The 25216-nt window shown below is 37.7% G+C and overlaps 13 protein-coding genes and 1 non-coding gene across 14 annotated transcripts; 7 read left to right on the forward strand and 7 right to left on the reverse strand.

The window, feature by feature from the left end:
* Positions 1–64: 64 nt before the first annotated feature.
* LAA1 (AP-1 complex accessory protein LAA1) lies at positions 65–6088 on the reverse strand (the record flags this gene model as incomplete). Its single annotated transcript, XM_037286037.1, has 1 exon — positions 65–6088. One exon carries the CDS (start codon positions 6086–6088, stop codon positions 65–67), a length of 6024 nt encoding a protein of 2007 aa, XP_037141932.1.
* A 320-nt stretch (positions 6089–6408) lies between these two features.
* On the reverse strand, positions 6409–6479 carry HG535_0Atrna1G. The gene has a single exon. It is a non-coding gene; the product is annotated as a tRNA-Gly (tRNA).
* Positions 6480–7444: 965 nt separating this feature from the next.
* On the reverse strand, positions 7445–9364 carry HG535_0A01430 (uncharacterized protein; the record flags this gene model as incomplete). The annotated part of the gene is made up of 1 exon (XM_037286038.1): positions 7445–9364. The coding sequence occupies one exon, from the start codon at positions 9362–9364 to the stop codon at positions 7445–7447; it is 1920 nt and encodes a 639-aa protein (XP_037141933.1).
* Positions 9365–9898: 534 nt separating this feature from the next.
* Positions 9899–10066, reverse strand: NCE101 (Nce101p; the record flags this gene model as incomplete). Its single annotated transcript, XM_037286039.1, has 1 exon — positions 9899–10066. The coding sequence occupies one exon, from the start codon at positions 10064–10066 to the stop codon at positions 9899–9901; it is 168 nt and encodes a 55-aa protein (XP_037141934.1).
* Positions 10067–10236: 170 nt separating this feature from the next.
* Positions 10237–10653, forward strand: HG535_0A01450 (uncharacterized protein; the record flags this gene model as incomplete). The annotated part of the gene is made up of 1 exon (XM_037286040.1): positions 10237–10653. The coding sequence occupies one exon, from the start codon at positions 10237–10239 to the stop codon at positions 10651–10653; it is 417 nt and encodes a 138-aa protein (XP_037141935.1).
* Positions 10654–10912: 259 nt separating this feature from the next.
* HG535_0A01460 (F-box protein) lies at positions 10913–11899 on the forward strand (the record flags this gene model as incomplete). The annotated part of the gene is made up of 1 exon (XM_037286041.1): positions 10913–11899. The coding sequence occupies one exon, from the start codon at positions 10913–10915 to the stop codon at positions 11897–11899; it is 987 nt and encodes a 328-aa protein (XP_037141936.1).
* A 175-nt stretch (positions 11900–12074) lies between these two features.
* RCY1 (Rcy1p) lies at positions 12075–14420 on the reverse strand (the record flags this gene model as incomplete). The annotated part of the gene is made up of 1 exon (XM_037286042.1): positions 12075–14420. One exon carries the CDS (start codon positions 14418–14420, stop codon positions 12075–12077), a length of 2346 nt encoding a protein of 781 aa, XP_037141937.1.
* Positions 14421–14627: 207 nt separating this feature from the next.
* PRP21 (Prp21p) lies at positions 14628–15758 on the forward strand (the record flags this gene model as incomplete). Its single annotated transcript, XM_037286043.1, has 1 exon — positions 14628–15758. The coding sequence occupies one exon, from the start codon at positions 14628–14630 to the stop codon at positions 15756–15758; it is 1131 nt and encodes a 376-aa protein (XP_037141938.1).
* A 1080-nt stretch (positions 15759–16838) lies between these two features.
* Positions 16839–18038, forward strand: ISR1 (putative protein kinase ISR1; the record flags this gene model as incomplete). Its single annotated transcript, XM_037286044.1, has 1 exon — positions 16839–18038. The coding sequence occupies one exon, from the start codon at positions 16839–16841 to the stop codon at positions 18036–18038; it is 1200 nt and encodes a 399-aa protein (XP_037141939.1).
* A 24-nt stretch (positions 18039–18062) lies between these two features.
* YTH1 (cleavage polyadenylation factor RNA-binding subunit YTH1) lies at positions 18063–18776 on the reverse strand (the record flags this gene model as incomplete). The annotated part of the gene is made up of 1 exon (XM_037286045.1): positions 18063–18776. One exon carries the CDS (start codon positions 18774–18776, stop codon positions 18063–18065), a length of 714 nt encoding a protein of 237 aa, XP_037141940.1.
* Positions 18777–18938: 162 nt separating this feature from the next.
* On the forward strand, positions 18939–20213 carry RPN7 (proteasome regulatory particle lid subunit RPN7; the record flags this gene model as incomplete). Its single annotated transcript, XM_037286046.1, has 1 exon — positions 18939–20213. The coding sequence occupies one exon, from the start codon at positions 18939–18941 to the stop codon at positions 20211–20213; it is 1275 nt and encodes a 424-aa protein (XP_037141941.1).
* A 548-nt stretch (positions 20214–20761) lies between these two features.
* CTT1 (catalase T) lies at positions 20762–22474 on the forward strand (the record flags this gene model as incomplete). The annotated part of the gene is made up of 1 exon (XM_037286047.1): positions 20762–22474. One exon carries the CDS (start codon positions 20762–20764, stop codon positions 22472–22474), a length of 1713 nt encoding a protein of 570 aa, XP_037141942.1.
* Positions 22475–22794: 320 nt separating this feature from the next.
* HG535_0A01530 (elongation of very long chain fatty acids protein) lies at positions 22795–23844 on the forward strand (the record flags this gene model as incomplete). Its single annotated transcript, XM_037286048.1, has 1 exon — positions 22795–23844. One exon carries the CDS (start codon positions 22795–22797, stop codon positions 23842–23844), a length of 1050 nt encoding a protein of 349 aa, XP_037141943.1.
* A 196-nt stretch (positions 23845–24040) lies between these two features.
* RRP43 (exosome non-catalytic core subunit RRP43) lies at positions 24041–25204 on the reverse strand (the record flags this gene model as incomplete). Its single annotated transcript, XM_037286049.1, has 1 exon — positions 24041–25204. The coding sequence occupies one exon, from the start codon at positions 25202–25204 to the stop codon at positions 24041–24043; it is 1164 nt and encodes a 387-aa protein (XP_037141944.1).
* Between the last annotated feature and the right edge of the window lie 12 nt (positions 25205–25216).

Here is a 25216-nt window from a genome sequence, read left to right on the forward strand (position 1 = left end):
ATAAACTTAAAGTTCGCGCGCGGCCCAGACTTGGTGAAAATTACATATTGAAATTGATAATCAATTACTTAAAACTTTTCAAAGTTAAATGTTCTTCCTCGTATCCTTTTCCATTGAAAGTGCTAATTTGAGAACTATTCTCCATAATGTGTCCAATCTTGGTTTTCCGCGACTCTGGCACGAAATTTTGCAGTACTTCTTTGAACACGTTTGAATCAATGCTGATTAGTTCAATCGCACTATCAACAACAAGTTGATCAGCATCACTGGAGGATATGTCACAACATAACAAAGACAAATTCAAACATAGAGCGAACGCTTGTTTCGATTTGTCTGGATTTTCGGCTTTCACTTTCTTCGCGAAGGTCATAACGACTGACATTATACTTCTGCATATCTCTATTGTAGTATCAGCATTTATTCTTCCCTCTACATTCTTCAGAACTTTCTTGAACAAAAACCCACAAATCGGATTCTTATTAATATTCATAACTACATTCCTCAATCCTTCAGTTGCAATCGCATTCGTTTTTAAGGTAAAAATACCAACAACACATACGTTTACAATTCTTTCCAAATCCTGTGAAGAGAAGTCAACAAATCCATTGGTTAATAGTATCAGAAGTGTCGTCAACTCGTTTTCTCCATTTATCTTATCAAATAAGGGGGCTTTTACCGCTTCATAAAAAACCTTCATCATATTCATACAGTGCTTCATTGTTTTTAAATCTGCCGTAATCGATTTCAAAAAAGGAAGTACCAGCGGAACAACAATATCTCTATTCTTGTCCTCATAGATTCTGCCCATTATGTAAAGCATGCATGCATAGAGATCCTCCTTGAACATTTCGTCAAACTTACTCACATTGTTTTCCAGCACAGTAAAAGTATGCCTCAAAAGTCTCAAATCTGTGTCATCTAGTTTCACCATTGGCATGTCTTCGGGGTCTTCAAAATTGTATTTTATAGATGGAATTAAATCAGAAATAGGAATTAGGAGTAACCTCAGTAGCTCGTATAGTTTGTCAATTCCTGGTAAGAATGTTTCATGAGTATTATATTTCTTAGTGTATCCCCCTATCAAGTCATTAATAATATTGACTAGCTCATACTTCTCTTCATTATCGCCCATGACAATCAAACGGTCAAGAATTCCAACAATCTCCGCGTTAGCATCATCTTCAAATATATTATCAAAAGAGATATGGCATTTCAATATATTATGCATGGCCGGTAAAACTTTCATTTTAATTTCGTGGTCATCAAGATGCTTAGCTATATCCTCAAAACACTGAGTAAGTAATACGAACATGAAACTGTCCGCTTCTTCCTCGTTCAGACAACTTGAAATGAGAAAACTATCATTCTCAAGAATCGAACCTAGAGCAATTGCAAAATTCAGCCAAATGCCGTCATAAAGTTCTATCTTCGTACTCCGAGATTCATATAACGAGCTTTTGCAGTCCTCATGAAGCCCCATCTCAATTTCAATTTTTTCGTATTTCACCATTACGTATTCTCGTAAAGAGATGATCCATAGGGGAACAAGAATTTCCCAGTATCTCCTCGTGAACTCTATTAGTTTTTCATTTTGCTGCACAAGGGCATTTTGAACAAGCTTAGACCATCCATCCAAGACTGCCAACTCTATCTTCCGCTTTGCCTTCTGAGTTAGTATATGGGTATCTCCAATTTTGATCGAGGAACTTTTATTATTGTAAACTTCTAAAAAGTTTACCATTATATGAGAAACACGATTAGCTCTTTCAAGCGGTGCTATGTTTGATGACAAGAATTCTGCACAAACATTAATGGCAGAAACGACCACGTCTGGTGCACTTTCAGCATCAAATGCGGGCATCAACGCACTAGTAATCTGAGCCTCTTCTATCCCCAAAATCGAATTGTTCGGGTTCTCTGGGTCACTCACTTTGGCCCACTGCTTGAGAAGTAGGCTTAAAATTTCCAAGCCCAGTAATTGCATGGAAACTACTTTACTGACGGACGCTTGAAAAGAAATTTTAATTAATTCAGGTAGTCTCTTACTCAACAAATTGAATAATGATCTTTTTTTCTGAGATTTGATGCACAAAAGTTTGATAAAAGCAAGAACTGCTTTTTTTGCTCCCCAATGAATACTATCTGATGAAAAGTCAACATGTACCGAGGAAATATTGGTATCCGAGTCCGCAATGGCCTTTTCCTCTTCTCCACGAATTTCTTTTTCAGCCGTTTTTCTGATTCCCTTCCTTTGTAATATAGAACTGAATTCTTTGTATAATGAGCTAAAGAGCTTTCTTTCACCCATATTAAAAAAAAGATACAGCTTATCGAACCATCTTTCGTTCAATTCACAGCTTTGTTCTATCCACGTAAATAAAAAACCAATGACAGCTTCTGAAGTCGGATACAAGTCCAGATATCTCCAACTAGCAATATCTATATCTCGTGTTATCAAGCTTTCTCTTTGTAATCTTATCAATTCCGTAAATAAACCAAAGCAATGAACAGACGACGACAGACTTGAATCGTTAGAGAAAATTTCAGTGCTACCAGTAAATCTGCAATTCACGTATGAAGAACCAAATACAGTAACTATAGCATCATCAATCATAGACTTCGCGCAGGCCATGAAAACCTCATCAGCCACAATACCCTTGAGCTTAAAAGTTGCTAACATTTCAAAAATTGAAAGACTAATATTTTGAGCAGTTAAATCGTTAGAAGTTAGACCAGCAATGACGAGATTTCTATACGAGCATAAGGAACTTTCATCAAGCTCAATTATGTTAGGCCCGAGTATTTCTGTCAATGTCTCTGTTATCTGGCCCACGACGATGTGAGAATTAAACTGGTTATTGTAGTTATGCTGCAGAATTGAAGAACAGTAAATTCCATAAGAAGGGTCTGAAGTAACAGATTCAACGGTCCCCAATAATCTAGCAGCTGTTGATGTGTCTATAGAAAAATGTCTCTCCAACAAAATATGCATAGCTTTTAGCGACCAAACGTGAACAACAGGGTGGGGGTCTTGAATCAAAGCAAATATAACTTCATATATTGCGCTGAATGAAGAATTTTGTGCATTATACCTGTATATCGAAACCAGAGAAAGAGCATAGAGAACTCGCTTGTATGGCTCCTCTATATCAACAACGTTTTTAACAAGAATTCTGATCTGAGTAGATACAAATTCCATTCTTTCTGAGCCTGCTTCCCCACAACTTACTGCCATGCATATTAACCCAACACAGTCAGCCTTGATCCTTGTTAAGTAAGAATCTTTATAATACTCAATTTTCTTGAGCGAATCAATTAGAAGTTGACCGACGGACACATCAATACCAAGCTCTTTCTCGACAATAATATTCAGTGCACTGTTGATCGCAACACAAACGTTCGCGGCGACGGCTACATTTCTAAGTGGAGTTGTCAGTTTTGAAAACAATGACACATTCAAACTTTCTATCACAGAGTACTGTATCTTTCCATTTATATAAGGAAAGGTGAGAGAAAAGATTTCCATGGAAGAATCAACAAGCGAGGTTGTGATTTTTGGAGAGTATTCATCCTTAGCCGTATAATGGCCGCGCCCATAGAGCATAATTAAATAGTCGAGAGATAATATTGGTGTTATTGGTTTCGTTATTTCCCTTTCCAATGGATGGTACCAAGAGTCCTTCTTTGAAGGTAAAGCTCCACTCGTTTCCCTGTCACACCTCTGAGGGATTTTAATACTAAGCTCTTGAATTTCAGAGAGAGCTATCTTACTGGATATTCCAAAAGCGAATCCATCATTCAAATGTAAGACAGTTTCCACCGTATTTTCCAGAAAACTTTCTTCCCTGGATGCTTCCTTCAAAGAAGTATTTTTCTCGGTCACACCTATTATATTGTCCAACATTGATTGTGATGCTTCGATATAAAGATTGGGGTCAGAGAAATTTTTTACAATTAGGATCAGCAGCGAACTGTTAAAATCTCTTTTGATGAATTCATGCAATCGCAAATATATTTGAAGGATACGGTGCTCGTTTATGAGGAGTGCCTTGTCTATATTAGTAGATTTGAGGTTAATGGAGTGGTTAAAATTAGAGCATTTTATCAGTAAATATGAAATTTGCTTGGCTACCTCCTTATCCATTTTTGAGTTACCTAGGTATGTGAGCAGGCAGGTAAGTGCATGATTTCTTATTTCTAGATTTCTATACAACTCATCCTCCTCACGATATCCAAAAGTATGTGTAAGGAGTACTTTCCAAAACAAAAAAAGCTGTGATGACTGCATCGCCAGATATTGCTCATCATTATAATTTACAAGACCAATTAGAAGTATCCAGCATATCAAGCCCTTATAGTATAGAATGGATGAAGTGGATGTAGTGTGGTTCTTTATGAAAGAGGTGGCAAAAATAGTTATCCTCATCACTAGCTCGTATGAAACATAATCTTTGTCTGACTTTTCTATCATGCTCGCAATAATCAGGGCATGTCCATGATTTACAGCGAATGGATACTTTTCAAGTTGCTTAAAACTTTGTTGCAAAGAATCAAGAGAAGATTCAATTGTTTCTGATATTAATTCCGGAAAGTTGGTTAAAAAAACTTTCAATGCTTCATTCGCATGGATACGGATGCAAAATACGTCGCATGTACTCAATTCAGTCAACTTTCTTTTGATCTGACTAATGTGGTGTTGTTCATTTCCAAAAGAGGAAGAAAGCTCTAATAATAAGCGCTTTGCGAGCCCTAATTGTGCTATGTTAAACCATTGACTGTCTGGCTTGGAATTAACAAAGAGCACATTTCCTGCACATTCAGATGTTTTTTCTTCATTTTCTGATCCCATAATGTTGAAAAGCATTTGCGTCCTGGAAGAGTCGCCAATTCTGGGTAGCAAGATATCGTGCATAAGGTCAAAATATCTGAGAATCCTGTAGAGTATATGCATACCTTCATTTTTGATCTCATCAGTATCAAAAACCTCAAGGGCCAATGTTCTGAAAGCCACGAGATAACTAGACCCATCAAGAAACGTACAATCAGTTGTCGAACATAATCCATAAAAATGTATTATTGACTCAAATGTACCCACTTGTATGTCTCTTGAGGCACAGTTTTTAAAAATCCTTGCATAAAGGGTCCATATTTCTTTCAAAGAAATGATTTTCTTGACATAGTAATAATCAAAAAGTATTTCAGCAAGTGATTTTGCGGTACTGGGTCGCGTTCTATCATTAGTGAAACCATAAGAGCCTAATTCTCCTTCTGAATATCTCATATAAATGGCAGCAGATAGATCTGTAACGTGACTTTTAATGAAAGACTCCTCTCTAAAGTGCATTGACCACAGTTCCATAACAGCAGACACAAAATTTACAGGAAAATCGAGTTTATCTGAATAAAATCCTTCGAACATGTTTTTCGAAATTTTAGAGAATTTTGAAAAGTAATTCGTGAAAAATTCTGCCTGATTGCCATTTCTAACCATTACATTGACAAGTTGTATCAGGGAAGTCATGAATGTGGCATGCATATATTTACTTTTCTCCAACACTTTTTTCAAGTTCTTAAATATTGTACCAAATAAAAGAGGAACTAGGGACGAAAATTGGTTACCGAAGACTTCGAAAAGCTGGATCAGTACAATACAAGCAACTTCCTTCGCCGCCGAATATCTGTACATTTTTTTCTTGCTTGGCTTTTTCCTCTTCTTCCTATCCTCTCCATTCTCTTTGTTCTCATTATCTATAGACACATCGTCCTCAGACAGAACTTTTATCATTAATTCTGCTGAATCAAAGATTTTCTCTGATTGTTCCTTTTCCAAGTGTTTCAAGCAGATCAGATGCAATTGAGACAATCTCATCCAAATAAAATGGGATTCTATGACACTTAAATCTTCCAGATCTGAAAGGTACCTAATAAAGAGACAAATCTGATCTGCTATATCTGCTGCAATCTTCATTTGTGCTGACCCATCATCTGTCGATTCGAATTGAACCGCTATTTGAATTTTTAAGGTAACCCAATTAAGCAGATCATGTCTCTTTGTAGTGGATGAATTAACTATTTCAATAAGTGACATCTACTTACACTGATACTACACCTTCCAGTACAGTATATTATGTACGTACTCAACTTCTGATTAAGGCGCTCCTCAAATTGAAGAGTATTCGATATTAATTGTAATCTTCGTAACTTTAACGTCGCACTTAATAACAATATCACTACTATTTATCACATTCTACGTTAAAAACAAAGAGTAACCTTCTTCCTCCATATTCCTAACTGATAAGTATCTAGGAGTTAAAATCAATATACAAAGCAAGGCAGCATCGTCTAAGAATTATGAAGAGTATATAATTCTGAAGTATGAATTTTAGTTTTGAAAAAAAAAATTAAAAATGCGCAAGCCCGGAATCGAACCGGGGGCCCAACGATGGCAACGTTGGATTTTACCACTAAACCACTTGCGCCCTTTTATTACGTAAACAAAAGAAATTTTACATTAATTACTGAATTTACGTGATCATACTCAAAATATTTGATGTATTTTTTCGTTGAGCTCTAATTCAATTAACTGAATAACCTATAGATGACTGCTCGGAGTTATCCTAGTGCTTATCCCTAGTAATACTCCTGTGGCGACTTTCCTCTGCTTGTAATAAACTAAAGCAATAAAAAGCTTATAGTAATATATAATGTAATCTGATTAAATTCTTCTTGTTGAAATATATATCGATATTGTAAGATATATTAAAGAGATGACTTATAAGCATCAGAAATAAGACAATTGGTCCGTAAAACAAAATAAACGAAGTCAGATGAAGCCCTAACAGAATGTCAATCGATACTGGAAAGATATCGGATGATAATCTATCACGAGACGTTTACAACTCAGGAGTCTGGCTACGAAGGAGTCTATGGCATGGAACATGAAATAACAGTTGTACTGTGGATTCTATGGGACTAGAAATGGTGTGATGACGATGAAAATTCTTCACTCGTCGTCCTCTCTTATGGTTCAACAAGTGCAAAATGTTAGGTATAAATACTGACATATTTTCCAGATATTAATCCAAGTTCATTCAGTTTTATTTCACTTCATGATATAGGAAACCAAGGAATTATATATCTCTATAATTGAATATCATAGTATTATCATCAATGTCTAACCAAGTTACTATCGACAACGGCGAAGAAAACATTCTTTCTACATAGTTTTCTCTATATACTTTAGAAATTCACGACATCGAATCATAGTAGCATGCACTATCGCTTGTAAGAATAAGCCCCAGATGATCGTTTTACTGTCCTAAGTGTTTTTTAAACCATTTCCGTAACTCTCCACGACCTACTTTTATCTTTTTTTACCATTTTCTCTGAAACTTAATTTTAGTTACCTAAAAATAAAAAAGTGTCCGTATAATATGCTATAAATCTATGACAAACTATAATCATCATTTGGTTTTGGGAAAAAGGAAGTCAGTTCAAAGTCCGGCAGAATGTTACTGATCGGTATATCAAAATCCATCAATAATTGATCCAAGAGCTCATCAGTGATACCAGGTGGGTCCGAGGTGGATGATGAAACTGGAACATGTTCCTTGATCGGGGGTTGAATTTGCCTGATTGATATCATTTCCCTTTCTTGATCATGCGCATTTTGTGCATTTAAATTTGCCATAACTCTAAGATAAGCGTCTGTGGTTTTTTTGTTGAATTCCTTAAAAATAGAATTCAATGCGATAAAAGAGCGTTGACCAGCAGAAGTTGAATCTTTCAATTTTAATAAATTTCGTATCCCAAGATCACAATTCTTTTCAACAATGCTATCCTTCTTGGCAATTAGACCCAAATTAATTTGGTGTTGGTAAAACATCAGACAAGTCACACTGAAAAAAATGGTATGAATGGAAAACCAATAGCTGCCGCTCAATAAATTGTTTTCGATCATTTGATTGGAAAGATCTATAACTTCATGTGCTACTCGAATACAATTTTTTGCCATTGAATGTTGAAATTCGTAAATTGATGACTTTCCTGCATCGATGGAAATATAGTGAATAAACGGTTTGTGCAGTATAATCTTTGTCAAAAGGTAGTCCAGATATAATAGTCTATTAGGTTTGTAGTAGTAGTCTTTTGTTTTCTCATCGTAAAATCCGTAACTTGGATGCAATTGAACTGGTAACTTCAAAAGCCATTGATCTAATTGTTCTTGAAAATTGATAATCTTCATGTAAGTCTTTTCATCCCACTTTAAAACTGGATACAAGCTCTCGTGGATACGTGCCATTATTAGCATCAGTTTTGTGTGTTCGTTATTCATACCACATGAACTTATCTTACCAAATTCTTGAATCATGATTCCCTCCTCTGTAATTCTTTCATCATCGACGTCATTAGGAAATGCCTGGTTTATTGCACTGTCAGAGATAGATCGTGGAAGCCCTAAGACACAGCTCATGTAGACATCAACTTTGTAAACTGACCAGAAAAGTCTTTTCTTTGTTTCGTCTTCAATAGGCGTGGGCCCAACTAACGAATTTTTCCTATGCAAACCTTCTGTGATTACCGCTCGTAAAGCTATACCAATATAAGAATAACATTTCTTTAGATTTCCCGAGCATTGTAAAAACATGGTAAGCATAAACATGGTTTGAATTGAATATATGTCATTGATGCTAGTGATATTAATTAGTGATTGCGCTGTCACAAAATAGTTATACCCTTCATCTTCATAAAAATCTCTTTTCGCAACGTCGGTCTTATCCAAATCCCTTCGCGTGAAGAGTGCCCCTACTGCCATAACAGAATATATTAGTGACAACTCTTTTTCCTGTACAGTACTTAACTGCAAAAGATCCCAACTGTCATACAGTTCATCAACCGTCGCAAAGATCGAGGGACGATACAGAAATCTGAAAAGGACGCATACATTATCCCATGTCTTCTGAATCAATTTCAATGCCACTTCCTTTTCCGGTAGCGCGATTGTAACACTATTATCCTCATCGGTCGATCCACCCCTAGTGAATCTCTTGACTAATGCAGGCGATAAGGGTCCGCTCCTCTCATCAACTAGGTTTTTGATCATTGGAGATCTCGTTCTACCAGTTTCTCTGGCACCGGAACTTAAACTTGCTGCTGAGCCTCTGTTACACTTTCCACTGTATGTGCAAGCTACCTTATGCGGCTTACATTGACTACAGGGCTGTAAACCATCACATTTCTTCTTCTTCATTCGACATAAGTCGCACGCTTTGGAGACTCTTCCGTTTTGTGCTCTCAATCTTTTTGTTGAAGAATCAACTGACAGTACAATTAACTTAGGACGATTAAACCGTGCTCTAGCCATTTCATCTATAGTAGCGGTTTTTGGTGCTGCGAATTCGCCCTGACAAATTCCATTGAATCACATCGATCTATCGATTGATGCGCATTTTTCTACAGGCGCCGCTTTTTCCGTCAGAATAAGATGCTTATGAAAATCGCACAGAAACGATAACTGTTTGTATAATGCGCTTGGAAAGGCACATTGGAAGGTGAAGTACGTTACATCAGCACCTGTCTTCCAATATCAATTGGTTCTCCCTCTTATTTTCCTTGCTCAGTGCCATTTTCTCGGTGCCGCTCGTGGCGAAAGAAAGCCATGTTGCAATTACGTTTGATATACTAATCTTAAAAGTCAAAATAAAAGGATTAATTAGGCTCTTTGTTTCTCCATTGTTTTCATAGTGTTCGGATTTCTCGACGTCGAGATTACTCTACTTTCAGATTGCTTGAACTCCTGGTATTTGCTAAAAGTATATTTACAAATATTTGTACACTATAGAACAGGTATCTCCGGCGGATTCTTGATATCACACCAGTCAGGAATGAAACTTCCGTCTTATTGTGCCTCTTTGCCCGCTAAACGCTTCCGAATCAGGTCATTCAATCTATGGCCTTCTGGTCTGCCGACCTTTCTTTCGTAGGAATAATAGCTCAACGTACCCACAACGATAGCAAATACCGGGTCCCAGTACTTCCCTAGCAGGTAGGGTGCTTGTTGTACCATATCTTTAACTTGTAAACTCTAGTCCACGTCTCTTCTGTATCAGTGCTACTGATGTAATTACTTAGCGATTTGCGTGTTTTTTTCTGTTTTCAACTTCTTCTGAAAAAATAGCATCGCCTTCAACTTCGAGTGTCTTTCATAATAGAACGTCAGGTCGGCCTGGAGTTATCATGACCGAGTATACAGCACACTTCATACCCTGCAAAGTCAGATACAATGGAGCTACCGAAGAATTTGTCGACAATTTTCACTGCGACAACGAGGACGATTTAACGCTGAAAAGGAAAGAAGACGACTCGCTAAACGGTGAAAAGCTCTGCGTGAGACATATCAGAGGCAGGAAAATTGTGGGCAAGAAGTTTCTTGGTTCAGATGGCTACCAAACCTTTCTGGTCAAGACCGGAACGCGTGAAGGTGAGGACGGCGAGACCGGGCAAATCTCTCTTGATACAACGTCAAAGATAGAACCCATAGCCAAGATCTCATCAATGATCAATTACGAACGTGATGGCAACGAAGAGCGACTACTAGAAGAGCTGGAGAAGTTCCAGCAGTTCCTTGACGTGTCAGATGTAATTCATTCATGAGTTCCTTTTACGCGTTCGCCCTGATTTTTGTCTGTGTTTCGATTTTTTTAATTCTTATCACTGCATTTTGGGAAAATCGCACCCTCCGTTATCGAACGGATAGGATACGACTAATTAGCACAAACTTCACTGTGAATTAGACGTTCGGTGATATACTTTTTGATGTACTAGACGCCGTTTTCCAGTGGACCTTAACAACAGAAATTGCGCTTCTCGTGGTGTACAGCTCTTCGTCCTCGCTTGGTGCTGACGGTAGAATATGAAACGATCCACATTTGACCGACATGCTTACTCTCAGAGCCCGGCATCGACACGCAAGATTCAAAAGTTTTATGTTTCCCTTGTGCTTTTTGAATTGTTGCCACATGAACTCATTTTGCACATTTTGCGCTATATTTCTAGAACAGATCTCATCATACTGGCGAGCACTTCTAAGAGAATACGGTCAGTATTGCAACCGTATTTGTTTGCAAACACGAAGGTATCGTGGAGAGACCTGATGAACAATTGGGAACTATGTAAAATGCCCGTGATAGCAAGAGACCCCTATGTTATAGAGAGACTTCGATTAGTCGATAGTTGCTCAAAAAATGAATGGACTTTCCCATTTGCAGAACTATTCTCCAGCAGCAGGCTTCCAAACTTGAAGAGTTTAACGCTTGAAACAGCAGGCTCTAGTAGCTTTTTCAAATACTCAGCTGTTGGAAGTCGTCTAGAAAAACTCAGCATTCATACGGTACGACCAGGTTCGATATTCAATTTGGAGCATGTCAGTCCGTTTGCAGCCTTAAAACATTTAACTTTGACAAATTTCGAAATCGAAACATTCGAAGAGAATGATTCATGGTGTCCCAATTTAAGCACTTTATCCCTGGAAAATTGCACATGGTGTTATCCATTTCAGTTAGAGAACTTTGGTCGTGAAAAGATTACGAGTTTGTTTTTGAAATATTCAAATGCATTCATTATAAGTGAAAGATTTAAAATGTTTCTGAATAATCCGAATTTTACGAAATTGCACCATATATCTATAACAAATAACGAAACGAATCTGAAACTGACATTATCAGTTCATATCATGAATTTAATTGAATCAATACCAACCCTTAAGACTGTAGAGTTGATTGGCAACATCTATAATGAGACCATTCATAATTTTACAACTTATGATTTAGATAATTGCACCAATTATCTGGCATTGAATAACGTGAAAATTTTCTATTCTAGCTTTTTACAGGGAAGCTGACGAGAAGTATTTCACTTCCTTGCTAAATGATATACATATCAACTAAAAAAGTCTGCTAAATCATATGGATTAAATAATTTTATTTCTGGTATTATTGAATTAGAAGATAGTAATTACATGGATTTTAAAGAACTATATGTTGACATAACAAGAAGTATGTTGCTTTTATCGATTGTTACATAATGGTACAGTCTTTTACCCCTAATCCATACATTACCTTCTCGACATCTCTTTTGACGCGCACCCAATCACTTCTTCTTTCCACAAATTCGTATACCTCTTCCTGCGAAAATATCCCTTGAAATCTCCCTACGTCAGAAATCATCTTCCCGAGTTCCTTGGAATCCTTTCCTGAAATAATATATAACTGAGCAACGTTTTTCAATGCTGCAAATAATGGTACTATTCGTTTTTGCTTCAACTTGGTTGCAATAAAATCATAGTATAAATTTAGATCGCAAATTAAGAAAATTGCACCATCAGGTGAAATAAGACTTTTCTTTATATGTTTAACCAATTCATTAAAAAATCTTTCCCCAATTTCTTGTTTGTAAACATCAATTGTGCCTTTGTCTGTTGCCCCCGTTAATAAAAATGCATGATTATTCAAAAGTTCAATATTTTTTAGGGCACATTGTGTTGGCTTGATCTCTTTCGAACTTGCTTCACCCTGCTTTGTATTAGGATTATAATCGTCAGGGAGCTGAATTGTATTGAATACAAAATCAACTTCATCCATCAATTTATTTATACCAATATTCAAGCCTTCGGCAACAAAGTCATCGAGCATCGTCTCAAAATTTTTCTTGGCTTGGACAACATCGTTGAGAAAATCACGATTCTTATCTATTATGCATTTCTGAATCAGCTCGTTTCTATAAAATATTGATATCATTTGAAGTATAATATCTCCAATATTGATTAATTCGGTAAATTGAACGAGTGGTTCGACCTGAGTCTCCACACCCTCAAGTTTCAACTCTACTCTCTGTATTTCGTTCGAGTCATACTTTTGAAGCAACACAGTAGCCTTTTCAAATCCAGGCTTTATATGGTTCCACCCAAGTTCATTTATAAGAATTTTGAATATTTCTTGACATCGACTTCTCATTGTACCGACAATTTTTTCAATCTGATGAAAGGTGTACATTTGATCTGTTAATGTTTGAGCCTGCTGAACAATATTATAACAAAGGTCCAAACTAACCAGAGATTTGATATTTTGTAGATTGTTGTTCAGCAAGTTTAAATTGTATGCTAATTGTAATTGTTCTGCATTCTTTTGCCTTTCGCTATTGGTAAGTTTGAATATTTTAGTGAATGAGCTCAGAAAATCGTTTTTATCATCTGTTATATTATTCTTTTCTACACTCTGGTCACGTAGAGAATTGTAAATCTGTTCGTTTTGTTCCTTTTCTCTGGCTTCTGCTTCATCCTTATATTGATCCAACTTATTACTTATTGACTTTTGAAAAATTCTAGGTTGAAATTCCAAATAAGTTACAATTTTCGGCTCTAAATACATGTCAAAGAATTCTTTCACAACTTTTCCGAAGAATTCTCCGCCATTTTTGGATGCCTTTAATTTTCCGCAAACATTAGCCATAGTTTTAGAGTACATTTCGGGCATGTATTGTAATCTAGATTCTTCCTTGCCAAATTGTTCATTCATATAGTCTAAAAAGTTTTCTTGTATAAAACTTTCTGTAAACTCCAAGATTACTGGATATGTATCTGCAAATAAAGTATCCACTAGCTCTATTTTCGAGTTCAAAAAATCTTTCACTTTTTCTAAGGCTTCATCCAAAGATTTCTCATTCAAGGTTTCATCATCATAGAAAACACTTCCTGGAAGATTCATTTCAAAAGTGGGATCTGCTTTCGATCTAAAGAACTCAACGGCATTTCTCTCCTCATGCGATAGTAGCAGGACCTGAATAAATTTACCTACCTGTGAGTAATTCTCCTTAGCAAAATTTGCATCCATTTCTTGAAGGACAGAGTTTATGAATATCTCCTTCAACATGTTCAAATTTTGATCAATTTTTTGATATTCATCAAACTCATTTTTGTTTCCTTTGTTATACCTTGAGATATAGCTAAATATTTTGACTTGAATGAGAGGATCATCATCATATTTTTGTGGGAAAAAATGTGCTAAACTATTTGATTTTAACTTATTGCAATAGGGTTGAAAGCACCGATAAAACTTGATATATATCCTCTTCGCATCCTTTTCCCTGAAACTTTTTATGTCCTTAAAAATTGTAACACAATCCAGTTCCTTTTCGTTGTCAAATTCCAGCTCATGTATCACTTCCTGATTTTCTGCGATCTGAGTTTGCTCTTTTTTTATACCCATTAAAAGAAGTTTCTGAGACCATATTTCATTATCAGTATCATCTGAAAGATGTATGTCATGCACCTTTTTGTTTACTTGTCGGAAATTCACATAATCTCTTGTATTGAGGTTCGACGCTATGTTGATAACTATGTTTCTGACCCTCAATAAATCCTCCATGACCTCATTAGCTAGCAATCTCTATATTTTTTGTAATTCCGATATTCAACTGTTGACCTTTTTGTGCTTTTTAGCATGGAGCTTTCCTAACCAACTTTCTTTCAATGAGACCTGATTGAAAAACTATAAAAAAAGCATTTGGGAGCAGAGAAAACAATACACAAAATATTTCCTATACCGACTCCTAAATCCGATCGTCAGGTGGTGATGAGTTATCCAGATGGGTTAAAGGTGCCTCTCGGACAAGGAAGTGAGCAGATTAGAGAAGATATTATCCAAACTGTTTCATATGTCAAAAAGAACGGTCCAATCCTAGAGGAAGTAAAAAGGAATGATCCTAAATACTCATTTGTCAACCCTGACAATGAGTACCATGAATTCTATCAATATCTGCTAAGAGAACAAAATACAGCCCGAAGCACTAATGTTGCAAAAGGTGACCTTGAACCTCTCGAAAATATGAAACCGAAAGTGCCGCAGGAACCCTATGCATTTTCATTCATGAGCTACGACAAAAATGTAGCTCGTAGAGATTTAGAAGCTATCAAACTTGCTGCTGGGTTTTGCATAGCGAACGAAAAGGCCGATTATCTGGAAAAGATGAAAAATCGATTCAAAGATGACCCAAAGTTTGGATTTTTATGTCCAGGGCATGCACTGAATAGCACTTTTGTACAGTTCTTAAACCAATACAAACAAGTTAAAGCCAATATTCTTGCACCACCTATGTTTCAATTAAAGAAGAAGGAAGATTTCAAGAATATCATTCTTAAGAGGAGCTTCCAAAGAGGAGAGTATAGAGAATATGAAAAAGAAGTACGAGCTGCAAAGGACGAGACCTTGAAGTTACATAAAATTCAATTTGCTGCAATTGATTGGTCCAATTTCAAAGTTTTGACAAACGTCACCCTTCCGACTAGCCAGGAGCCTGAACTGATGTTACCAAAGCCACTAAATTTCAGCAAATTATCTATTAAAAGAATTGATCAAGGAAATGAGTTAGAATTGTTTGAGACTTCAGAAAAGGACGTAAGCAACAAAGATATCGAACCTTCAGGAAGGAAACGTAAAATTAGAGCAGCGGGCGAAACAAGACTAAAGAGGCGCAATACTGCATCACCCAATGCCAATAATTCTCATAAACATCTAATAAAATGCCCTCTTACTCAAAAAATGATACCGGAAGAAAACTTTGACAAGCATTTAAGAGTGCTTTTGGGCGATCCGCATTACAAGCTTGAGAGAGAGAAATACGAGGCCAAACATAAACTGACGAATTTGACCTCAAATGAAGTATATGAGAATATCAAAAAAATAGCCAAAAAATCCACTAACTAATGAAGGAAGTTGGATCCTTCAATTTTGGCCAACAAGAATGAATCTTTGAATCCCATAAAAATCAAAAGTAAAATTAGACCTTTTACGGGGTTGGAGGTGGCTTCGGTCACATACAGAGGGGGTTGCCTTATCGGCTCTTCTCGAACTAGGAATATTGCCAACATTTTCACATTGTGCCCCAAAGTCATAAAATGGACGTTTATAGCTTGGTGGCCATCAAAAATATGAATTGCATCATCGCTCAGACTATTCCCCATGAAATGCGAATGAGCTTTTCGACCACCATTTATGCTAGCAGTACTTCTTTCGTCATAAGTATCACGTTTACGTTGCTCGCCATCATTGTTGGAAGGTAACGCTGGCCCAATTTCAGATCCTACCCTATTTTGAGGCCTCGGACGATATGTTTCAGATTTCAAACTACTTGTAATTTGAAAGCAAATTTCGTTGCGTTCACAGACTTACATAGATGGTGCCAGGCTCAGTACCATTTCATACACGCACATATACGTTGTCTTGAAATATGTAATTACATATGAAAAGGCGACGACTCATCGCACATAATCCCGTGATACATGTAAAAAAAGCTTATTTATCTCTTCAAAACTCTTGACATAAAACGGCGACCTGAAGCAGTGATCATTTGGCACTGTTCTTCCTCCGTAGGTGAACCTATAGCTTTCTCTTTTGTCAAAGATGAGGAAACTTGTCAAAATTAATGGACAAAATAATTGCTAGTGTCACTTGCGTAAAACATCAAAGAGCACAAAGTGCAATATGACAAAGGTATCAACAAACGTCAATAGATACAGAATGTTTGTAGGTATTGCATTCTTCACAAGTGACATTGTCGATAAGATGCCAAGTGATGCCCGAATTCTTCGTGATATGTGATTCTGATAATAAACTGCCATCCGGTTTACGGACTTGGCTTACGGAGTTGATAACAATTTTGAGCGCTCTACAAAACAGTACACAAACACGAGAGATTAAAGAAATTGCCAGTCACCTTCGTCCTATATTGTATCATACTGTGTGGTACTGTGTTGTGTTGTGCTGTGATTTGCAATTTATTCCAAAATGACGATGATTAGAACACCACCCCCTTCTCCAAACCTTCCGACTGGATTTGGAGCAAGATCCGACTCAAACGGCAGAGCAGCGCAGAAGGCCGAAGCAGAAGTGGAAACCGTAAGCAGCTCTCTGAGGATTAATACGCCAAGTCGAAGTGCAATAAGGACCGAAAGCTGTCCTATCTCACCAGTGTCCGAATCAAAAAGCGAAGGATACGCAGGAGTATCATCTTTGGATTGTCTTCTGGCCGATATGAAGCTGTACCCATATTTATGCAAAACAATTGGCCAAAATTTGTTAGCAAAAGCATCTCTGGATTTTTTGGCAAACCCTAATTTGAAGCTCAGTTCATTTCCGATTGGCCACGGTTCATATTCCTGCGTTTTCAAAATTTTAAATCGAGAAAGATCGGTGCTGAAGTTTGCAGTCTCGAAGAAGAGATCAAATATAATACTAAAGGAAGCGGGCTTTTTATCACAACTGAATGAAATCAATCAATTGAACCACAATAATCGATATAACATAGTGCCATTTTATGGCATAACATATATTTACAAATCTCATTACAAAAGGCTACGATCTAATGAATTCGTGCCTGGGATAGTTCTGGAGGAATACGAAATGAATTTACAACAGTTCTGCCAAAATAAAAATGAAACAATTTTCACAAACTGGTGGAAACTATGCTTTCAAATGCTCGACTGCCTGTCCTTTTTGAAAGCCGAAAGAATCATCCACGGTGATATCAAGACTGCAAACATTTTAGTGGATTCTAAATTAAATTTCTTTTTGGCAGATTTTACATCTGCAAAAAGGTTGAACGATGGTAATTTTATCATAGGATCTAGTTTAGAATCAACAATGGAATATTGTGCACCGGAAATGATTGAATTTTCTAAACAATCTTTCGATACTGATCTTTATGCTTTAGGTCTTTGTTTACTGGCATTAATAACCAAGTGCGAACCATTTCACGAACTTCAACAATCAAAAAATCATGGTATAGGCTCGATTCAACAAAGCCAATGGTTGATTACTGCCATTTTGAAAAATGATCCAATACACTTCAATATACTGAACAACGATCATCTGTACCAACTCTGGCATAAAGAGTTGGAGTTCTTAAAAATAATCCTCATAAGTAGACAGCCAGTCGAAAACTGCATTCCGCTGAGGCCCCATCTCAGTTTCGCAAATGACTCCTAGTTGATAACAGAACCCTAATATTCTTCATAAATCGATTTCCCCATTTATTATAGCATTTAGTCGTCTTTCTTTTTCTAAGTCCGATTTTCTCGTATTTATCTCCTCATCCTTTTTAATTCTTAATCTACTAATAGAACTTGGCATTTTGAATTTTGGATGTGCCATATCACAGAGTTTTCCCAAGGGACAGAAGCCAGTCGAATATCTGGGACACAAGACTTTCTTGATGTGCCTTTTCTTACAAAGTGGTCCCAGAGGACAAAACCCCATCTCGTAGTCTTCGCAAAGAGCGATCTTGGATTGTGGATCAATGTGAAGATATTGGCATTCAGGTGTCTGTGTGCAGTATCCATTTTTCGAATAGAATACACATTCTGGCATTTTTCTCAAGTTGTATTCATGAAGGTACTCACATTGGTCGTTTTTCTTACAAAGGCCCCTCAGCCAGTGTTTGCAAACAATCTTGTTGTGAAAAATCGGAAGTACATGTTTTTTGGGGCAAGAAACACCTCTTGGACACGATGATGGACCCTCTCTAGGGTTATAGTATTCACAAATGGGCCTATCTGGATCTAGCGAAAAGGAGTATTCCTGCCTTAAAAATGGCTCAAACTTAAAAGGATATTCAGAAGTATCGGGGTGAACAACAGACATTTTCACTGACATGTCTAGCACTTGTTTAAATCTGGATTCTGTTAAGAATTTGGTAATCTTTAAAGCCAGATATAATGTAATCATTCAAGTGTTAAAGAAAGCCCGAAAGATCACCTTTAACGAAAGACTTCAAAGGATTTATCAATTCTTGAAGGTTGGATACAGTTTGCCACCTTACCTCTTGAAGTACACAAGCTTTTAGTAAAGTACAATTGAGCCACCTGATAGAGCCGTTTATATATCATTATGTCTGAAACTGATACAAAGTCCGCCTCTAGAGTAGACAAAGACGATAGCGGTGCTGATGAGACCCGCTACGTGGATCCCAGTGTGAATAAGGTTCCAAATTATGAAATTTCAGAGAAAGCATTTATCTTGACACAGCCTAATTCGCCAAATAATAATGTTGAGTTAAGAGACTCTGTGCTCAATATCATCAAGGAGGAAGAAATGGCACCATATTACAAATATCTTTGCGAACAATATTTGCCTCGGGGAACCCTAGACTTTGATGCAAATCTATACAAAGAGCTGCTGCAAAAGAATGAGCTTAGAATTCAAGAGCTACAGAAGAAGCTAGCCAAGGTGGAAGAAAATGACGAGGGTGAATTAGAACAGGCTCAGTGTTGGATTAACCTCGGGGAATACTATGCACAGATCGGAGACCGTGAAAATGCACAAAAGACATTAGAGAAAGCCATGAGCAGAGCCATCTCCACCGGGGCTAAAATTGATATAATGTTAACCATTACAAGACTAGGTTTCTTCTTCAACGATCAGTCGTATGTGAAAGAAAAATTGGAGCAAATCAATGTGATGATTGAAAAAGGTGGCGACTGGGAAAGAAGAAACAGATTCAAGACCTACAAAGGTGTCCATTGTTTAGCTGTAAGAAACTTCAAAGAGGCGGCTAAGCTGCTGGTGGATTCCTTAGCTACATTCACCTCGATAGAGTTGACGTCCTACGAAAGCATCGCAACATACGCGAGTGTTGCGGGCCTGTTCACTTTCGAAAGGACCGAGTTGAAATCGAAAATCATCGATTCCCCTGAACTGCTATCCCTTTTGACAACTACCTCAGCTTTGCAGTCGATCTCCTCACTCACAATCTCACTGTACACATCCGACTATTCGAGCTTCTTCCCCTACTTGTTGGAGTCCTACGACAACGTGCTCCTGCCTTGCAAATATCTCAATGAACATTCGGACTATTTCGTAAGAGGAATGAGAAGAAAGGTGTACGCTCAACTACTAGACTCGTACAAAACACTGTCTTTGAGGTCGATGGCTGGCGCTTTCGGTGTCTCTGTCGAATTCCTTGACAACGATTTGTGTAAATTCATACCAAACAAACAGTTGAACTGCGTCATTGATAGGGTTAACGGGATTGTAGAGACCAACAGACCAGACAACAAAAACGCTCAGTATCATCTGTTGGTGAAACAGGGTGATGGGCTACTGACAAAGATTCAAAAATACGGTGCGGCCGTAAGATTAACTGGCTCAGATCGTTTAGCATAAAATATCACTTTACATACAAATAGAACATAAAACGAATTCTTCAATTGTCAACAGCGTCAACTATTTTCTATTACTTACTAATTGGTATAGCAAGAACCCTCAAACGTTTAGTTTCCGATTCTCCTTTTCGAATCTGCCTCGTACTTTCTTTTTGCTTCCAGCTGTGAAGTGACGCGGTACGATTTGCATATATGTAATGTTTGCTGTTTGACGAATATTGCGTTGTGAATAAAGAAACAGTAAATCCTCAACCTGTATTGTATCCAGGAGAGTGTTGCAGATGTATTCGGTTGAATCGTCAGCTGGATTTATCGGTGGATAACGCTCTTAGGGGACACTATCGAATAACCAAAACCTTGATGGTCAACATGCGAGCAGTTGATAAAAAATTGCTATTAGAGAGATAAAGGGAGTTTGTTTGTCAAGCGACAACATGAGATACATAAATGTATATATAGCACAATGTAAGCCACATGTCGTTCTTGCATGCATCTCGATGCTATTAAGCACAGACAAACCAGATTGTTGAAAAGAAGACCAAGTGCAAAATGTTCACATCAAAAGAAATCCCTCCAAAAGTATACACTCTGGAAAACGGATTTGCATATGACCACCATCCATACGGCAACCAGGTAGCAAGACCTGATGGGCCGCTGCTTTTGCAGGACGTCCATCTTGTGGAATCGATGGCCCATTTTGACAGGGAAAGGATCCCCGAAAGAGTGGTACATGCGAAGGGCGGTGGTTGCAGAATTGAGTTTGAATTGACAGACTCGCTTAAGGACATTACATACGCAGCCCCATACCAAACTCCTGGTTATAAATGCCCTGGTGTCGTTCGATTCTCAACGGTGGGACGTGAGTCTGGCTCCCCCGATACTGTAAGAGATCCCAGAGGTGTTTCTTTTAAGCTTTACACAGACTGGGGAAATCATGACTATGTGTTCAACAACACACCAGTCTTCTTCATAAGGGACGGAAATCAATTTGCACATTTCATTCATACTCAAAAAAGAGACCCTCAAACGCATTTGGGCCAAGACGATGACAGCTCTGCCTTCTGGGATTACCTGACGCTGAATCCTGAATCCATCCATCAAATAACGTATATGTTCGGGCCAAGAGGTACTCCAGCATCATGGGCTGATATGTCCTCGTATTCCGGTCACACATTCAAGTTTGTTAACGACAAAAATGAGTTGACCTACGTGCAGATTCACATTTTGCCAGAAAATGGATGGGAATACCTAAGCACCGAAGAGGCAGGAAATCTTGCTGGATCTAACCCAGATTACAACCAGGCTAAGTTGTTTAAGCAATTGGAAAACGGCGAACGCCCCAAACTTACGTGTTACGTGCAAACAATGACACCTAAACAGGCAGAGGAATTCAGATACTCTGTCAACGATTTAACAAAGATCTGGCCACACAAAGAGTACCCGTTAAGGAAATTTGGTACAATCACGCTAGTTGAAAATGTTGAGAACTATTTTGAAGAAATCGAGCAAGTTGCTTTCAGTCCAAGTAATACCTGCATCCCAGGTATTCAGCCTTCTAACGATTCCGTTTTACAGTTGAGATTATTTTCTTATCCTGATACACAGCGTTACAGACTAGGAGCTAATTACCAGCACTTACCAGTGAACAGACCTAGAAATGCTGGCTGCCCATTTATTTCGGCATTTTCAAACGGTGTTTCCGAGAAGGAAGTTATACCTGGCGCTACCAAATGTCCACACCAGATATCAAACTTTCAAAGAGATGGTCCTGGCTGTCAATACAACAAGGGGAAGGAACCGAACTATATTTCATCCCTTCCAAAGGCTGAAATGAAATTTAAGAACTTTGGGGACCCTAACATGCAAGCATTCGGCAAGGAATTCAGTGGGGTTGTTCTTGATAAAGATGTAAAGCAATACCTAAAGCAGCAGGAAATCGATAGAAAGGATCACGAAAAGATTGTGGATGCCAAGCTGAATGAATACTATTACAAAAGCGGAATAAGCGAGCTAGATTTTGAGCAACCTAGACTTCTCTACGAGAAAGTCTTCGACGATAAGACCAAGAAAGATTTCATTGATAACATCGTGGGCCACGCTTCCAAAGTTGCCGTGCCACATATCAAAACAAGGGTCTGTCAATATTTCGGTCTTTTAAACAAAAATTTGGGTAAGTCTATCGCAGAAGGACTTGGCATAACATGGGAACCGGTAAGTATGGACCAATATGCGCAAGAGGCTGGCATCGCTAAACCATATTAAACTGTCATATTTTTGATATACCACTTACAGTCTATTCCACTTATTTATTACATATTAGTTTATTTATTAAGAATCAATCGCGCAAACGCTAGTTTAATGTCATTTCTGCTGCTTAACGCATTGCATATTACGTATTATTTACGCGCGTCGCGATCTTGGTTTTTTTTCGGCATCAAGATTACAATCTTTCTCGAGAGCGTCGAGAGAAAGACGATTATGAGAAATACCAGGAAGTACGGAATTATAAAAGAGCAAACAAGGTTTTAAGTTTCTTTGAGGCTGGAAATCGATCGTTAAACCACTCGGTATACTCCTGTAGGATGATGAAAAACATGTTACTTCAATACGCTACTCCATTGCTGGAGAAATATCCTGTTTTACAGGATTATGTTCCTAATGTCGACCGCCCATTTTTTAATATTTATCTATGGGATTACTTCAATTGCTTCATTACAAAAGCTACTCAAGCAAAGTTTGTCCCAAATGAGTTCAAGTTTGTGCCCGGAAAGCTCCCACTCAGCAAATTGCACGAAGTTCTGCCAACTATCGCAGCATACTATTTGATTATTTTTGGCGGTAGAGCTGTATTGCGCAATATCAAGCCATTCAAATTGAACTTTTTATTTCAATTGCATAATTTGCTTTTGACAACAGTGTCGTTTACTCTTTTGATTTTGATGGTGGAACAATTGATCCCAATGATTTCTCACAACGGCTTATATTTCAGCATTTGTAATATTGGCGCGTGGACACAGCCAATGGCTACTCTGTATTACATGAATTATATTGTTAAATATATTGAGTTCATTGATACTGTGTTTTTGGTTTTGAAGCATAAAAAATTGACATTTTTACACACATATCATCACGGTGCTACGGCTTTATTGTGTTACACGCAATTGGTCGGTACAACTTCAATCTCCTGGGTTCCCATCAGTCTTAATCTGGGTGTTCATGTTGTCATGTACTTTTACTATTTTTTGGCTGCTAGAAATATTAGAGTTTGGTGGAAGGAATGGGTTACTAGATTTCAAATTTTACAATTTATTCTTGATATTGGGTTTATTTACTTTGCTGTTTACCAAAAAGCTGTTCATTTATATTTCCCTTCTTTACCTCATTGTGGTGATTGTGTTGGTTCTACGGCTGCTACGTTATCAGGCTGCGCAATTATTTCTTCTTATCTGTTCTTATTTGTTGCCTTCTACATCGAGGTTTACAGAAACAAGGGTACCAAGAAGAGTAGAGTCGTTAAGCGTGCTCGTGGTGGTGTCGCAGCAAAGGTTAACGAATATGTGAATGTTGACTTGAAAAATACAACTACTCCATCTCCTTCCCCGGAACCCACATTAAGAAACAGAAGGGATTAAACAAGAGGTTTGCTTTCTGAATTTAACCTTCTAACAATTCCAGCTTTTGGTGATTTGCACGTACGAACCAGTTATTATCTATGGTTAAATTGTATGTAGTATATTAAATAACTTTATTAAATGAAAAAAACTATCGATAACAGTGCGGGAAAAGTGACAGAAACAAAATATCTTATGATTTAACCTTGAGTAGCTCTTATGATTTTGTCTTCAAATCGTCGTATCTTGCCTTTGAGAGAGCTAGTGCTCTTTTAATCATCTCTAGTGTAATCTTAGATCCGCCACCGACAATAGTAACATTCGTCAATTTTCCGCTTGAATCTCCGATTACTGAAATGGTAGAGTTTATGCTCGTTTCTTCGGCCTCTGAATCTATATCTGCAAGTAGTATTGCCCTTGGCTTATCCATTTCTTCGTCAACATCGTGCCCTTCGTCATTACGAACAACCTGAGCTTCAGGGTCTAGATCTATTATACCATAATTAGATGCGAAGCCAATCTGAAACTCATTAATCTTCAGAGGAACTGCCTTTTTACTATCGAATAGAATATCATAACTCTCTCTCACTACTGCGCTTCTACCTCTTGTTCTGACCGTCATTTTTAAATCGGTGGCCCTTTCATCAATGAATACTCTAGGCAGTTTTGTATCCTTTAAGGCATAAACAAGCGAATTCCAGCACATATCGAAGACAGGACCAGTTCGGCTGAAAACAACAATTTTGGCGTAGAGAACATATGCCCACTTTCTCTTAGGCCTGAATTGCGACATATCGCCATCCTTCGTTTCATCGAAATAAACAATCTTTGTTTTCCCTGTGCTATCTGTTATACGAATTCCGCAGTCCACATCTAATGCAGACTTTGATATTAGCCCTGAATGCAGCACATTGTCATAAAGCTTTTGAGATATCGTCATTTCTTCATCTGTTGGTGCGCCGGTCCTACCTCTTTCTACTTCAATCTGTGGAAATACCGAAGCACACTTATTCACATAGTCCCTCTTCTCACTAATTTCCATAAGCTCTTTTTCGCCTATATCTTCTTCATCAACCGGTATGTTTATCTCTACTATACCCCCAGTAATAGATGTTACTACAAAGGTATTCCCACATTTGAGCACATTAGAGCCCAACACGTTGTTGCCAGTTTCCTCGACTGCGACACCGTTCGGACCGAACCTAGAGAGTGTTCCTTCATTAATATTCACCTCACGGAATTCTTCAAATGATCGTAACGATGGCCTTATTCCCAAAGAAAGATGTCTTTGTAGCGATAATTCAGGTGAAATACGAGCAAAGACTGGCGGAGGAAATGTGATCGGATGAACATCTACAGTTTCTACAGCAGTCTCAGTCATTCTAAGTAGGAG

The sequence above is a fragment of the Zygotorulaspora mrakii genome, chromosome 1 (assembly GCF_013402915.1).
Source record: "Zygotorulaspora mrakii chromosome 1, complete sequence".
In the NCBI taxonomy this organism is placed as follows: Eukaryota; Fungi; Ascomycota; class Saccharomycetes; order Saccharomycetales; family Saccharomycetaceae; genus Zygotorulaspora; species Zygotorulaspora mrakii.